This window comes from Acartia tonsa, chromosome 2 (genome assembly GCF_053477335.1).
Source record: "Acartia tonsa isolate MP-2025a chromosome 2, ASM5347733v1, whole genome shotgun sequence".
Taxonomy (NCBI): domain Eukaryota; kingdom Metazoa; phylum Arthropoda; class Copepoda; order Calanoida; family Acartiidae; genus Acartia; species Acartia tonsa.
Genome location: NC_137261.1, coordinates 48669093 through 48682410, shown reverse-complemented (window position 1 = coordinate 48682410; position 13318 = coordinate 48669093). Strand labels below are relative to the sequence as shown.

The 13318-nt window shown below is 33.5% G+C and overlaps 1 protein-coding gene across 1 annotated transcript in view; it reads left to right on the top strand.

Moving 5' to 3' along the window:
* The window catches only part of LOC145312587 (insulin-degrading enzyme-like), a 66503-nt gene that overhangs the window by 14529 nt on the left and 38656 nt on the right, over positions 1-13318 (top strand). The window contains exons 7-11 of the mRNA XM_080151842.1: positions 642-732; positions 5312-5390; positions 6639-6734; positions 10907-11024; positions 11622-11693. Of these exons, the coding sequence (XP_080007968.1) occupies positions 642-732; positions 5312-5390; positions 6639-6734; positions 10907-11024; positions 11622-11693 (456 nt within the window). The remainder of the gene's footprint in view (positions 1-641; positions 733-5311; positions 5391-6638; positions 6735-10906; positions 11025-11621; positions 11694-13318) is intronic.

The window sequence follows — 13318 nt, the reverse complement described above, 5'->3', positions numbered from 1 at the left end:
TGATTTTTATTTTAATGTTCGTGGAAAATTGTCTGTAATTCGATGCTGTACATGATTTTTCAGTATGGCTGAGAAACGATTTTTATCCGGCGAATATTAATCTGTTTCGAAGCCATATTGGAAACTATAATTCCTTTAATTTATCCGCTATTGTCTTTGTGAGTTTACGTCAAAGAAACATTTTTTTCATTGAAAATTTGATTATTATTATCACACACACGAAAATATTATGATGATGACACAAAATTATGACGCTTGCAAAATACTTTTCAAAGACAACAAAAAAAGTTAATATATAAAAGTTGATATATTAAAAAAAGGTAGAAGGGGTAAATGGTGTTTTACCCCCTCCCCTTCCAATTTGATAGTGTTGTAGGCACTCCCAAAAGTACATTAGATTACCACCCCTACCCTTTATTTAAACAGTCTTTGAATGTTTATTTTCATAAATTATCTAATACTAAATAAATTGTTTTCTTTTGGATATTACTTAGCCTAATATCCGTGGGTGCCCTAGTATTGCATTCCATTACACGCTGACGATGCTCTGGATTCTCTAGATGACAACTTTAAAATCGAAAGAGAACCCACCATAACAAGAAATAGGTAATGCTAATAAAAGATCAATGTATTTATTTTAGATATTGTTGATTGAAGATTCATCTGCTTCAACCAGTTCTTGTGCGTTGGAGATTAAAGTTGGAAATTTCTCTGATCCCTCAAATTTACAAGGTATACATGATTTCTGAGTGCTAAAGTCATTTAGGGAGTATGGTAGTTAGGCAGTGAGGGAAACTGTGCTTATAAAGATGAAAGTATAAGACTAGTACACAACATTTAAGGTTGATCCACAGAAGTATTAGATCAACTATTTTTATAAAGATATGTTTTGGCTGAACTTATGCAGGTTGACATTTGGAAAAAATCTGCCGACCTTAAAAATTTCAATGTTTAGTGTGAGTTGAAAAACCTTACACTTTCCTCAAGAACAGCCTACAAATAAAATGCAATGTACTTAGATTTAATTTGTATTAGTTCAGTATTTCAGAATAAATTTCACTCTTTCGGCAGGTCGAAACATAGCAAGAGGATAGCTTTAAACTTTTTTTTATAAATAATTTATTTAGTGCAATTTTATATACTAACCAGTATTGACCAGATTTAAGAGTGTAGAGTGTTTTAATTGCAATTTTAATTTACTTTGTGCGAACAATGAATATAGGATATACGTGGATATATTGACAGGAGAAAGCTTGTCATCAATTCAGCTTGCTCATATGGACCTCATTTATTAGTTAGTTCGTTTATTCAGTAGGATGGGAGGGTATGGGGTAAAGGAGGTGAAATGGGGTATCGTTATTTTAAAAAACTGCAATAGAGGGTAATTTTCATAATAGCTGAAAACAATAAAATAGTTTAAAGAAATAAGGAGCATGGATGCACCAGGAAAACTATTTCGCCCCAGAATAAAAAAAAACAATACAGCATAATATTGAACATACTGAACATTAATTGTTTAAGTATAAATATATAACCCAGACAACTACATGGTTTCTGTGATAGGGACCCCTGCTCCCTCTATTCTTTTACTTTTATTAATGAACTAGATTTTGTTGAAAAAAAATATTACTTCTTATTGATGATTGTTTTGACTGTTATCTTAATAATTTAGATGGTTGTCAGGGTAATTTAAATCCTTTTATATATTTATAATTTAAATCCTTTTTTTGTTTGTAGCTTCAAATTTCGATGACTACTGAATCGATTGAGTTTGTCAATTTATGGAAGGTTCTTATAGGTCCCTGGATGGTTTAAGGCTATCTTATTCATATGTCAGTGTTGGTTTTAGGCTATTTTTCTACTTTTCTTACCACTTGAAATACTGAGCTCCTAGATGCTCGAACTGCAGCCTCCATTAGAATAAAATCTAGTAATATTTAGCCTTGTTAAGTGTGTGTGTGTGTGTTTGTGTGTGTGTGAATATGAAAGCTTTGAAGTTACAAACTGGATGGAAATCTGGAGTAAATTAATCAAAATTTCAAAGTACAGACACAGATATACAGACAGACACACACACACACAGACAGACAGAAAGACAGACACACACAAACACACACACACACAGACAGACAGAAAGACACACACACACACACACAGACAGACAGAAAGACACACACACACACACACACACACAGACAGACAGACAGACACACACACACACACACACACAGACAGACAGAAAGACACACACACACACACAGATAGACATAGTTTTAATGTGCTTCAATTTCATTAATTGAAAATAGGGTTCGCAACCGCTACACTTTTATCTAAATTAAATTTTCAAAATAATCATATACATATGTTCCTACAAATAAGTTAAATTATTTGTATATCTATAATACAAAGTAGCTTGATGTCTGTCCGTCTGTCCGTCTAAACTAAAAAAAACCACCCCCCAAAAAATTTATTTACATTTTTTGTAAAATCTCAGTAACTGCTGAACAAATTGGGCTCTACCCAGCTGGGAATATACCTACTGGTCCTCTGGTGGTTTTTAGCTATTTTCTTTGGGAGGGGGGGAGGGGTGGGACACCCCTACCCTAGATATACCACACTTTTCTGGGATCTTGCCAAGTCAAGTATCAACTGTTGGGAATATCAAAGAATGACTCCATGCAAAATTTGGGCTGGATCCGGCCAAAACCGGCCGTGAATTTTATAAAAAACCGGTTTTTTCCGGTTTTTAGGGGGTATCTGTAAATCGATTCATCTGGAGCAAAACCGGTTGGAGGTACAAAAAATTTTACTTCACATGAAATTTAGCCAATGTAATTGCCTACAAAAATGTACTTCATCATCAACTTGATTGGACAACTCTTTCCCCTCCTAAATGTCCATTAAAATCTCGGAAACGGCAAAAATCGCCAAAAATCACGCCTTCGGCGGCGAATAACGGCTAAACGGTCAGCCGGAGGCGAATGAAACACAAATAAAGAAATGTCCGCCTCAAAAAGTTGTTCAACATCAAAGATTTGCTTGAAGTCTCTAAAACGACTCCTTCCCCTCCTTTAAGGGGAAAAAATGAAAAAACGTGATTTTCAATAGTATGCCCACTTCGTGGGTGTGGGGGGCACTGAACCTGTCACCCCAGGGTCACCAAATATAAAGTCTAGGCAGCCCACAATGCTGAATTTTCACCAAGTGAAAGTCTTGTGTCATTATCTCTTTTGAGAAAAAACTTATTAATTAATTAAAATTTCAAATTGTGATTTTTTGATGGATTTCTTTGATGAAATGACAGGCCAGTCAATTTTTAGGCCATTTTTGGCGGTTTTTAGGCCGTCACGCCCAAACGGTTTGAGATAATCTTACAGGACCTTTTGCCCAACCTAAGTCTGGTTATTTGTGAGGTCTAGGAAAAAAAATCAGACTTACGCAAAAGATTATAATTATAATCTTTACACAGAAAAATGGCACGAGGTGAGTGATAGAGGGGGCAAAATGAGACTACCAGCGATTTTTGACGGCGCGCAGCGACGTCGTGCTTCATCCAATCCGGAATTTTTTTTTTCTTAGACCTCACAAATAACCAGACTTAGGTTGGGCAAAAGGTCCCGTGAGATTATCTAAAACCGTTTGGGCGTGGCGGGCCAAAAACCGCAAAAAATGGCCTAAAAGTTGACCAGCCTGTCATTTCATCAAAGAAATCCATCAAAAAATCAAAATTTGAAATTTTAATTAATTAATAATTAATTTTTTTCTCATAAGAGATAATGACACAAGACTTTCACTTGGTGAAAATTCAGCATTGTGGGCCGCCTAGACTTTATATTTGGTGACCCTGGGGTGACAGGTTCAGTGCCCCCCACACCCACGAAGTGGGCATACTTTTGAAAATCACGTTTTTTCAGTTTTTCCCCTTAAAGGAGGGGAAGGAGTCGTTTTAGAGACTTCAAGCATCTCATTGATGTTGAACAACTTTTAGAGGCGGACATTTCTTTACTTATGTTTGATTCGCCTCAGGCTGACCGTTTAGCCGTTTTTCGCCGCCGAAGGCGTGATTTTTGGCGATTTTTGCCGTTTCTGAGGTTTTAATGGACATTTAGGAGGGGAAAGAGTTGTCAAATCAAGTTAATGATGAAGTACATTTTTGTAGGCAATTGCATTGGCTGAATTTCATGTGAAGTAAAATTTTTTGTACCTCCAACCAGTTTTGCTCCAGCTGAATCGATTTACAGATACCCCCTAAAAACCGGAAAAAACCGGTTTTTTATAAAATTCACGGCCGGTTTTGGCCGGATCCGGCTCAAATATTGCATGGAGTCATCCTTTGATATTCCCAACAGTTGATACTTGACTTGGCAAGATCCCAGAAAAGTGTGGTATATCTACCCTACCCCCCCTAAAATAAAAAAATCCCCAATTCCAAAATGTTTTTTTTTATTTATTTTTGTAAACAAAAACCAGTAATTGGGGTGGGGGAACCCCACTGCACTATGGGGCAAAGCCCCCATTAAAACCCCCTTCAAATTTTTTTTTTAATTTTATTTTTTGTGTATGCGAACAACCTGGGTTTAATTTTTTCTGAATTAAAATTTTTGTGTGTACAGTGCACAACCTGGGTTTAATTTTACCACAGAGTAATTAAACAAAGAATAATTTTTTTGAATATTTCTGTTTAGGAGGGTTGACTTCCAATTACTTCATAGGGCTAAGCCCCTAGAGGCTAGCGAAGCCGCTAGTTATTTATATAAAAAGGTGGTATGTTTGTCTGTCTTTTTGTGTTTTTACCAAAAGATCCCGCGAACCGCTGGACCTATAATGCTATCCTCTAGAATGAAGCTTTTTGAAAGTTTTGGGAAGGTTTATATTTTCATTTTGAGAGTGCTGCCACCCTAACAAAGAGAATCATTAATCAATTTCAAACATACATTAGGTTACCCCCTTAAACATTTGAAACCGTTTTTTTATCCCCCTTAAAATAAAAAGCTTAGACGTCTCGGTTAGGTAAGATAGGTTGTTTCATTTAGAATGTAGGAACTTTCCAACAAAATTTGTACTTAAAATACATAAATATATGAAGTAAATGGATTTATTTTTACTTGGATCTTACACCAGACTATCATGTACTCTAATGAACTGAAACGTTTGGCTGGCTAAGATAGCAATCTCCCATTCACCCACTCTACCCTCCCCTCCCCTCCTACTGGATGAACAAACTGACCAATAGATGATGTCCATGTTAGCAACAATTTTTCATAATATCCACGTATATTTTATATCCATTATGATGTATATATTTTTTCAGGCCTAGCTCATTTACTCGAACACATAATATTTACTGGTTCAGAACTTTTTCCAAACGAAGGATTTGCTTCCTATCTCAGGTTGGTTTATGCTATTATATAAAGTAGTAAGTATTTTGTCTGTAGCGAAGGATTTGCTAACCGCTGAACTGATATGGTTCTTCTTTACAGTGAAGCTTACTAAAATTGAAAGAAAAAGTTCAACTTCCCTCCCACATAATACATAACTCATAAGTATTCCTAGAGGCCTCTAGGGGCGTAGCCTTTAGTTGTTTTATATAGAAAAAGAATAGATTTTTTATATAGATGTACTGTCAAACATTTTAATAAGTTCAACTATAGAAAGAATTTCTAGCAGATGTTCAGTTATGTTCAGTAACAATTTTGACTATTTATAGCATAAAATGAAACGATGCCCTTTTTTTAACAAAATATGTAGCGTTCTAACCAATATTATGACCGGATTGATATTATAATTTATTCTTATATATCATTTGGATTGAGATTCGAAACTTTTAAACTCATTGATCTACCACCAATATAAAAGACTTTTGGAATATATTTGCTTTAAAAGATATTACTGGAAAGGCAAAAACTTATTTGTTAATTCTTGAAATTGTTTACAACTTTTCAGTTACCCGAAAAATACTCAACTTTTCTTTCTTGAGAAAGAACCTTGTGTCTAGAAACAATGAATATATATTACAGTATGTCTTCGAAACCGATTAATATCTGCTGGATTAGAACCGGTTCTCAGACATATTGAAAAATCGTGAAGAGCATCGTATAACAGATAATTTTCCACGAATATTAAAATAAAAATCATAAAATTCATTCCGGTTTTGTCTGCCCGTGCCTTCGGACCCTCGTGTCTAACAAAACTGGAAATAATCTTTTACATTTTAGTTTTACATCCGCGAAAAGCTGTCTATAATACGTTATTATAAAAAGTTATTCATTGTTCTTTTATGTCTAATTAAAAAAACGTATCTTTGTCTGTATTAGCTTTTGCTTTTATTTCCTGTTTTTTTAGTAGCAAAGCTGGCAGGGAGGGAGTTGATAATGGGCTATTTATTACACTAGTCCCAAAGTTTTATAATAATGTTTTCTTGTAGGTTTCCTTAATAACTTTGGGAAATTTTGTTTGTTTCGTTCATTAGGTTGAATATCAACACATTTTAACCACTAATTGTAATATACAGAAAAGGATATTTTGTGAAAATCATTTGGGATATACATTAATTTATCTGCCATTGTCCTTTCCCTGTAGATCCCTGTACGCTTAGTTAGTTGGGCTATCATGGATTTTCTCATCTCTATATCTTTTAGTACTCGAGGAGGGAGTAACAATGCCTATACAGCATCAACCTACACAAATTTTCATTTCCAAATTCCAAAGGAACACTTTCTGGACGCTCTGGACAGGTAAAATGTGTTCTCTCTATTCCTGTTACGTTGTCTTCGAATGTAAAGATCTCTGTAACAGCGTGGAACAAGGAGATATTTTGTTTACCATAAATTAGGGGGGGGGGGTGGTGAGATTATTTAATCTCCCATTGTTCTCTCCGTGAATTCCTGTTTTTATCAGATAGTTAACCAGTGACTTTTACGTATGTTAGAATAATGGATATAGAGTATACATGGATATCTTGATTGGGGAAAATTTGTCGTCAATTTATGTTCTTAACATGGACCATATTTATTGGTAAGTTTGTTCATTCAGTAGGTGGGGTGGGGCTGGAGTAAAGGGGATATTGTCATTTTATCCAGCTGCGAGTAACACCTTATTAGAGTACATGAAAATCTGGTGCAACATCCAAGTAATAATGTATCACTTGTTAGAATTGGAAATATTGAAGGGTTTCCAATCCCAGGACTTTAGGGATTAGACAATGATAAATCTTTATCCAGGGACATAGGGAAGAGATTTCTTGTAAAGTGAACCTAAAACTAGGTTTTAGGTATCCCATTTAAAGCAAGGTTGAGAGGTAGCTCTGCATATTACGGTGAAATGTGCCTGTTTGTTGGCAAATTCATCTCCCCTATTCTATGTAAAAGCAGTTGGTATAATTTCCAACCTCTTATAGAGTATTGAATAGAAATAGAAGAGTAGAAGAATATTCTGAACCCTTTTTTCGTCAAATCTAAGAGAGAACATTCCTAGCAGACAAAAGTATTGTTTACTTTCGACTCAAGCTGATGTGGATTCTTAAAAATGATAGACTCGCTATTCGATAGTGAGGCAAAATTATTTTTGTGAAAAATCATCCAAAAGCACATTAAAAATCTACAAAAATTAAACAAAATCATATGTTAATAACCCTTTTAAGATTTTATTTCATTTTTGTAAATTTTTTTATTCGATTTTGGAGGATTTTTCACAAAAATAATTTTGCCTCACCAGCGAGTTACCAGCCAAACTTTTTTTTTAAGAATCCAACTTTGTTTCAAGCTTTCAAATTGTAAACGAAATTTTTGGGCAATTAATTCTGATTCCGCAAAGCTTTCTACTAAGAAAATATACTGTTAACAGCTGACTTTTATGTATGTATGAAATGAAAAAAAACATGCCTTCGTAGGAAAATGTGTACATAATTTCAACCAATGAGATCCAATGTAAATTCCGATGCGATTCTCCTATTGGCTCAATCAGACATTCCCTCTCTTTCTTAGTACCTTTATTGAGTATTGATACTATCTTCTAATGTCTTCTCCCTAATTGATTGTATCCACAAAATAAGCTCAGATGTCCTAACTAAAACAAACTTAACTAAACTTCTTAGTTGATTCACAAAACTACAAATATTTTAATTTGAAACAAGGATGACAATATACATACAAGCGAAGCTATGAAATAAACTAACATTAACACTTAAAGCAGAATATAATTATATAAGTAAATTTGTTGCAAAACTGCTTAAATACAGAATACTGTTTAAGGACATTAATTACATTTTTAGGGCTTGATTATAGAGAAGCTTCTCTTATAACATTGTACTATGTTGTCCAAGGAATCAGTATTCTAAAAATCAGATGAATTAGACATTTATATCACATGAAAAATTGTTATCAAAAAATAAAAAATCAGCATATTTTAAATGGACTCATGGACTTTTTGGTTACAATTATAAAGTAGCTACGCTTTCTGAATTGTACCTAACTGTAATAGGAATTATCATACAAAATAGGCACCTCCCCCCCCCCCCAAATAAAAAAGCTTGGACTTTGTCATTTGTAAATTTTCTGAAAGGGAACGAATAGCGAGTAAAATCAAATAAACCAAAAAAAACTTCGTAGAAAAATTAAACATCTCCAATTTTGTTTTACAGTCATTTTGTTACCAAATAACTTCAGCAGACTTACTTTTCATTTTTAAACGTGTACAACTAAGAGCATAATATTTTATATCTAAGTTTAGTTTAAATGTCTGTTTTTTTTCATTGGAGCTAGGATTGAGATATCGAATTCTAGTCTTGACTCTAACTAAAGCATCTGACTACAGTATACTAGCATTGTAAGTGCTTATTCTATCGGCCTCCTTAATAGGAACTAAGAATTTTTTTAATGCTGAAAAATTTTTTAGCTGAATTTCGTAGCTGCTTTATAGAAACACAAAATTTGTTAGTTCGTAGTTTAGATGGTTTAAACTTGATCCTAAAACTTTTTCATTAAAGTAATCAAAGGATATTGAAAATATTTTCTACAGTATTTGTGCAAAATATAGATGAGATAAGTGTATAAAATGAGGATAATTAAATGCTCTTTACGTTTATTTAGACATGTTAGAATTGTCCTATCGATTTTAAACTTTGCATGATGTTTCCTATAAGAGATAGGTATGATTTAGAAAGCGTAGCATCTCTAAAATCGTTACCAGAAAGTCTGTTCGTCCGTTTTTAACTTATTTAACAATAAATATAAATCTGATTTTTGGAATCCTGATTCCAAGGACAACAAAGTACAAAGTTACGGGCGAACCATTTATATAATTATGTCCTAAAAATGTAAGTATGTCTTTAAACATTTACAAAGTTACGAGCGAACCATTTATATAATTATGTCCTAAAAATGTAAGTATGTCTTTAAACATTATCCTGTATTTAAGCAGTTTTTCAACAAATAAACTTACAATTTTGTTCCGACTTTTATACATTTATATTATGATTAGTTCTGACACTCTACTAGTGTTAATATTCGTTTGTCTTACCATTTTAGAGCTTCGCTTTTATGGATGTTGTCATCCTTGTTTTTTAATATGGCACGGTTTTAACTCAGATTCGAGCCCATCACCTTTCCTTACAACTGACCATATTTTAGTTGTAGACAAATATTATTTTAATTTCCAGAATGTTTATTTGTCATAAGATTAAAGTTTTTATTTATGTTTTTCTTATTTTATTTTCCTTCAGGGATTTTTCATGCAGAAACAGTCAGGGATCTTCAGAAAAAAAAATATGGGTGCTGCCATTTCTACCACTAACAAAAGTGTAGTCACTATGTTTTTGAAATAAAAAGGTGTATAATTGGCAAAATGTTTTTACTGGCAAAGTTACACATATACCACTGTCATAAACACAACTAATTGTGGATGTAAATTTAATAAAAAAAGCAAAACCCAAAAGAGAAACACTCCGTTGACTTATTTTCAAATTAGCGTCAAATTTGTTATAATTAATCCCTTTTAACGTTGTCCATTTACTTATCAACATAATTGCCCTTTCATCCGCCGTCAAAGTTTATGGTCTTGTCCTCTTCGGGTAAAAGATGTCATCTTAAACATACTCTGTATGTGAATTACAGTGTATCGCGCTCAATCGATCAGGGTATTAAGTAAGGTAACACCCAACAGACAACCAACGTTTTGATTGCACGAACTTTGTCTAGAAGTCCTAACTGTGCATGGTAATGAGTTGCACCTGTTTTGAGCAAAGGCATTCCCCATGCTATAACTCTTAATGTAGAGCATTTAACATAGTAACAGTTTTAATGTGCTACGTTTTAAGCCACAGTCGCGGGTCTTAAAGCTTAGCGGCTAACTATCCCTATCTAAAATAAGACGTAGAAAAGCTTTCAGAAAAATAAACACACACAAAGGAAAGGATATTTACAAATTTCCTTTTTTTTTGGAAGGGACTGAGTTATTAATATTTTTTTTTTTCTCGCTGAAAAATATATTGTAAATAAATCACGATTAATGGTTAGAAACCAATTTAAAGCTTTTGAGAAAGTAGTTTTATATATCAAAGTAGTAAGGTTTTTTGTCTGAAGCTTAAGATCTCGATAACTACTAAACCAATTGAGTTCTTCATATTAGAGAAGGTTGACATAGGTCTTAGGATGGTATTTGGCTTTTTCATTTTTAGATTCAAGGCTTTGTAAAAAAGATGATTAATTTGATAATTTTCATCTTCAGTGTCAGTCTGTCAATCAAGCATATTACTCTTTTTGGAAAGGTTTCGTGATTTCTATGAATTATTGCAAAAGAAATTCTTTTCAATGATTCATCTTGTCAGTTTGTTCATGTGTTTTTAATGTTTCGCTACTTAAGGATGTTGTCATCCTTGTTTTAATGATTACTAAGCTTGTCCTTATTTTAGGTTTGTATCCTACTTTATCTGTCCTGTGTTCCATGAACAAACTATTCAGAAAGAGATTGAGATAATCCAATGTGAACATCAGAAAAATAAACAGAATGATGTCTGGAGGGCTAATCAGGTATAATTATTTCTTCCAGGGATACATTGACTGGACAATATATGAATAATTAGTAATACACTTAATATTTATGTGAGCCATTGTTATTCCCTTCCAAAATTACGTAAAAATGTTGCTGGAAGAGAGTATTAAACAAATGTTGCTAAAAACGACTATTAAATAAAATGTTGCTGGAAGCGAGTATTAAATAAAATGTTTCTGGAAGCGAGTATTAAATAAAATATTGCTGGAAACGAGTATTAAACAAAATGTTGCTTTAAGCGAGTATAAAAAATGTTGCTGGAAGCGAGTATTAAAAGAATGTTGCTGGTAGCGAGTAATAAAAAAGTCAATACTTAAAACGAGACTAAAGGACAAACGACTGGAAATACGTGTTAGTATTGCATAACATTGTACCCAGCAAAGGAATATCTATAAATAATCTACAATGACCAGTAACACTAATAACTATCAGCAAACATAAATGTACAAAAAGTCTAATTATACGCGTGTTTTCCTTGGCCAGGTGATCCATGCGAATTATTGTATTTTGGATATTTACTTGTATGCCACCTTGTTTTATATTATTTGTTCTAATTATTCTAAATTTCTATGTAGGTTGAAAAGTGCAGCGCCAACCCCAAGCATCCATTTAGTAAATTTTCAACTGGAAATAGAGCTACGTTGCAGGTATATATTTATTTTCAGTATGGCTTCGAAACTGAAACTGATCAATTTCCGCTGGATTAGAATCGTTTCTCCAGGCATATGAATTAAATCATGTATAGCATCGTATTACAGAAAATTTTCCACCAATATTAAAATAAAATTAAAACTACTTAAGTTATCCCGGGGCATCGGCCCTTCGTGTCTAACAAAACTGGTATCAATCTTACAATCTTATATTAAAATATCCACGGTGAGCTGTCTGCAATAAATAACTATTATGCAGATTATTGAGCAATTTTGTTTCAGAGATACATAAAATAAGAAATCATATATAAAAATTGTAGAAATTGTATGTATCATAATTTTCAACAATCTACATATACACATAGAAATATGAAACATTTACTTCAAGTTTACGCGTGTTTCTGAATATAAAATACATGTAATATAATATAATAGGACAACTGTATGAAATAATAGGAGAACTGAGTGTATGAATGCTAAATATATAAAGATTGTATTTACAAAAGAATTATACATTTATATCACAAGGTTTGGCAACCGTCCTTTAAAGAAATAAACTCTGGTTACATTATTTATAACGAGCACTATGCCCCTAGAGGCCTCTAGGGGGCCCTTGAGGAAGGGGGAATTTAGTTCGATCAACCAAATTTTTATTTTAGATTAATTTTTGGGTGAGGGGTAATTTTTTTCTTGGGAGGGTGTTGGTACACTTCCCTAAAATAGTCATAAACATTTCCAGTACCTATTAGAAGCTACCCTGTACAGGAGAACCATATCGGTTCAGCGGTTTGCGAAATTCTTCGGCACAAAGAAACAGACAAACATCCTATTACTTTTTCATAAAGGTTGAAAGTTTTAAGAAAAGCAGCTGCAAATAAAATAATCGGTTATAGTCCCTTTTGTGGCAACGCCCCTTAAGGGGCGATTCGTCGTATTTTCAAACTGGCTTTTAATAGGTTATTTTAGGTTAGATTGGTTATATTGGGTTAGGTGATTGCCCCACAAGATTAGGGAATTAGCTAAAAATAAGAAAATACGGGTATAGTCCCTTTCGTAACATCGCACCTTATGGGGCGATTCTTCGTATTTTTCACAGTCACTTTTCTCCTATTTCTAGCCCCTGGGGGGGGGGAGGTGGGCTCTAATCCTGCGGGGCTAATTACCTAACCCTGTGGGGCAATCACCTAACTCAATATAACCTAACCTAACTTAAAATAACCTATAAAAAGCCATTTTAAAAATACGACGAATTGCCCCTTATGGAGTGATGTTACGAAAAGGACTATTCCCAAAAATACTGCTGTGAAAATACGAAGAAAGTTATGGCGATTGCTCAAATAAAATTGGAAGCTAAATATATGACAAGCTAAGGTCCAGCTAAATAGAGCTGCGATTGCCGAGCCTCAATATATTACATTGGAAAGAATTGAATTTCTGAATGGGAGAATTTTCTATAGAATATCAGATATTGAAATTTATATTCAAACAATATCACTCCATTAAAGAGAGAGGTCATTTTCTAGTAAATCCCGTAAAGGTGTGTGTTATAAGGCCTAAAAATAGTAGTAGAACGATAAGGTGCTCTATATATTTGTATTCCTTATTGAATAGAACAATAGGGA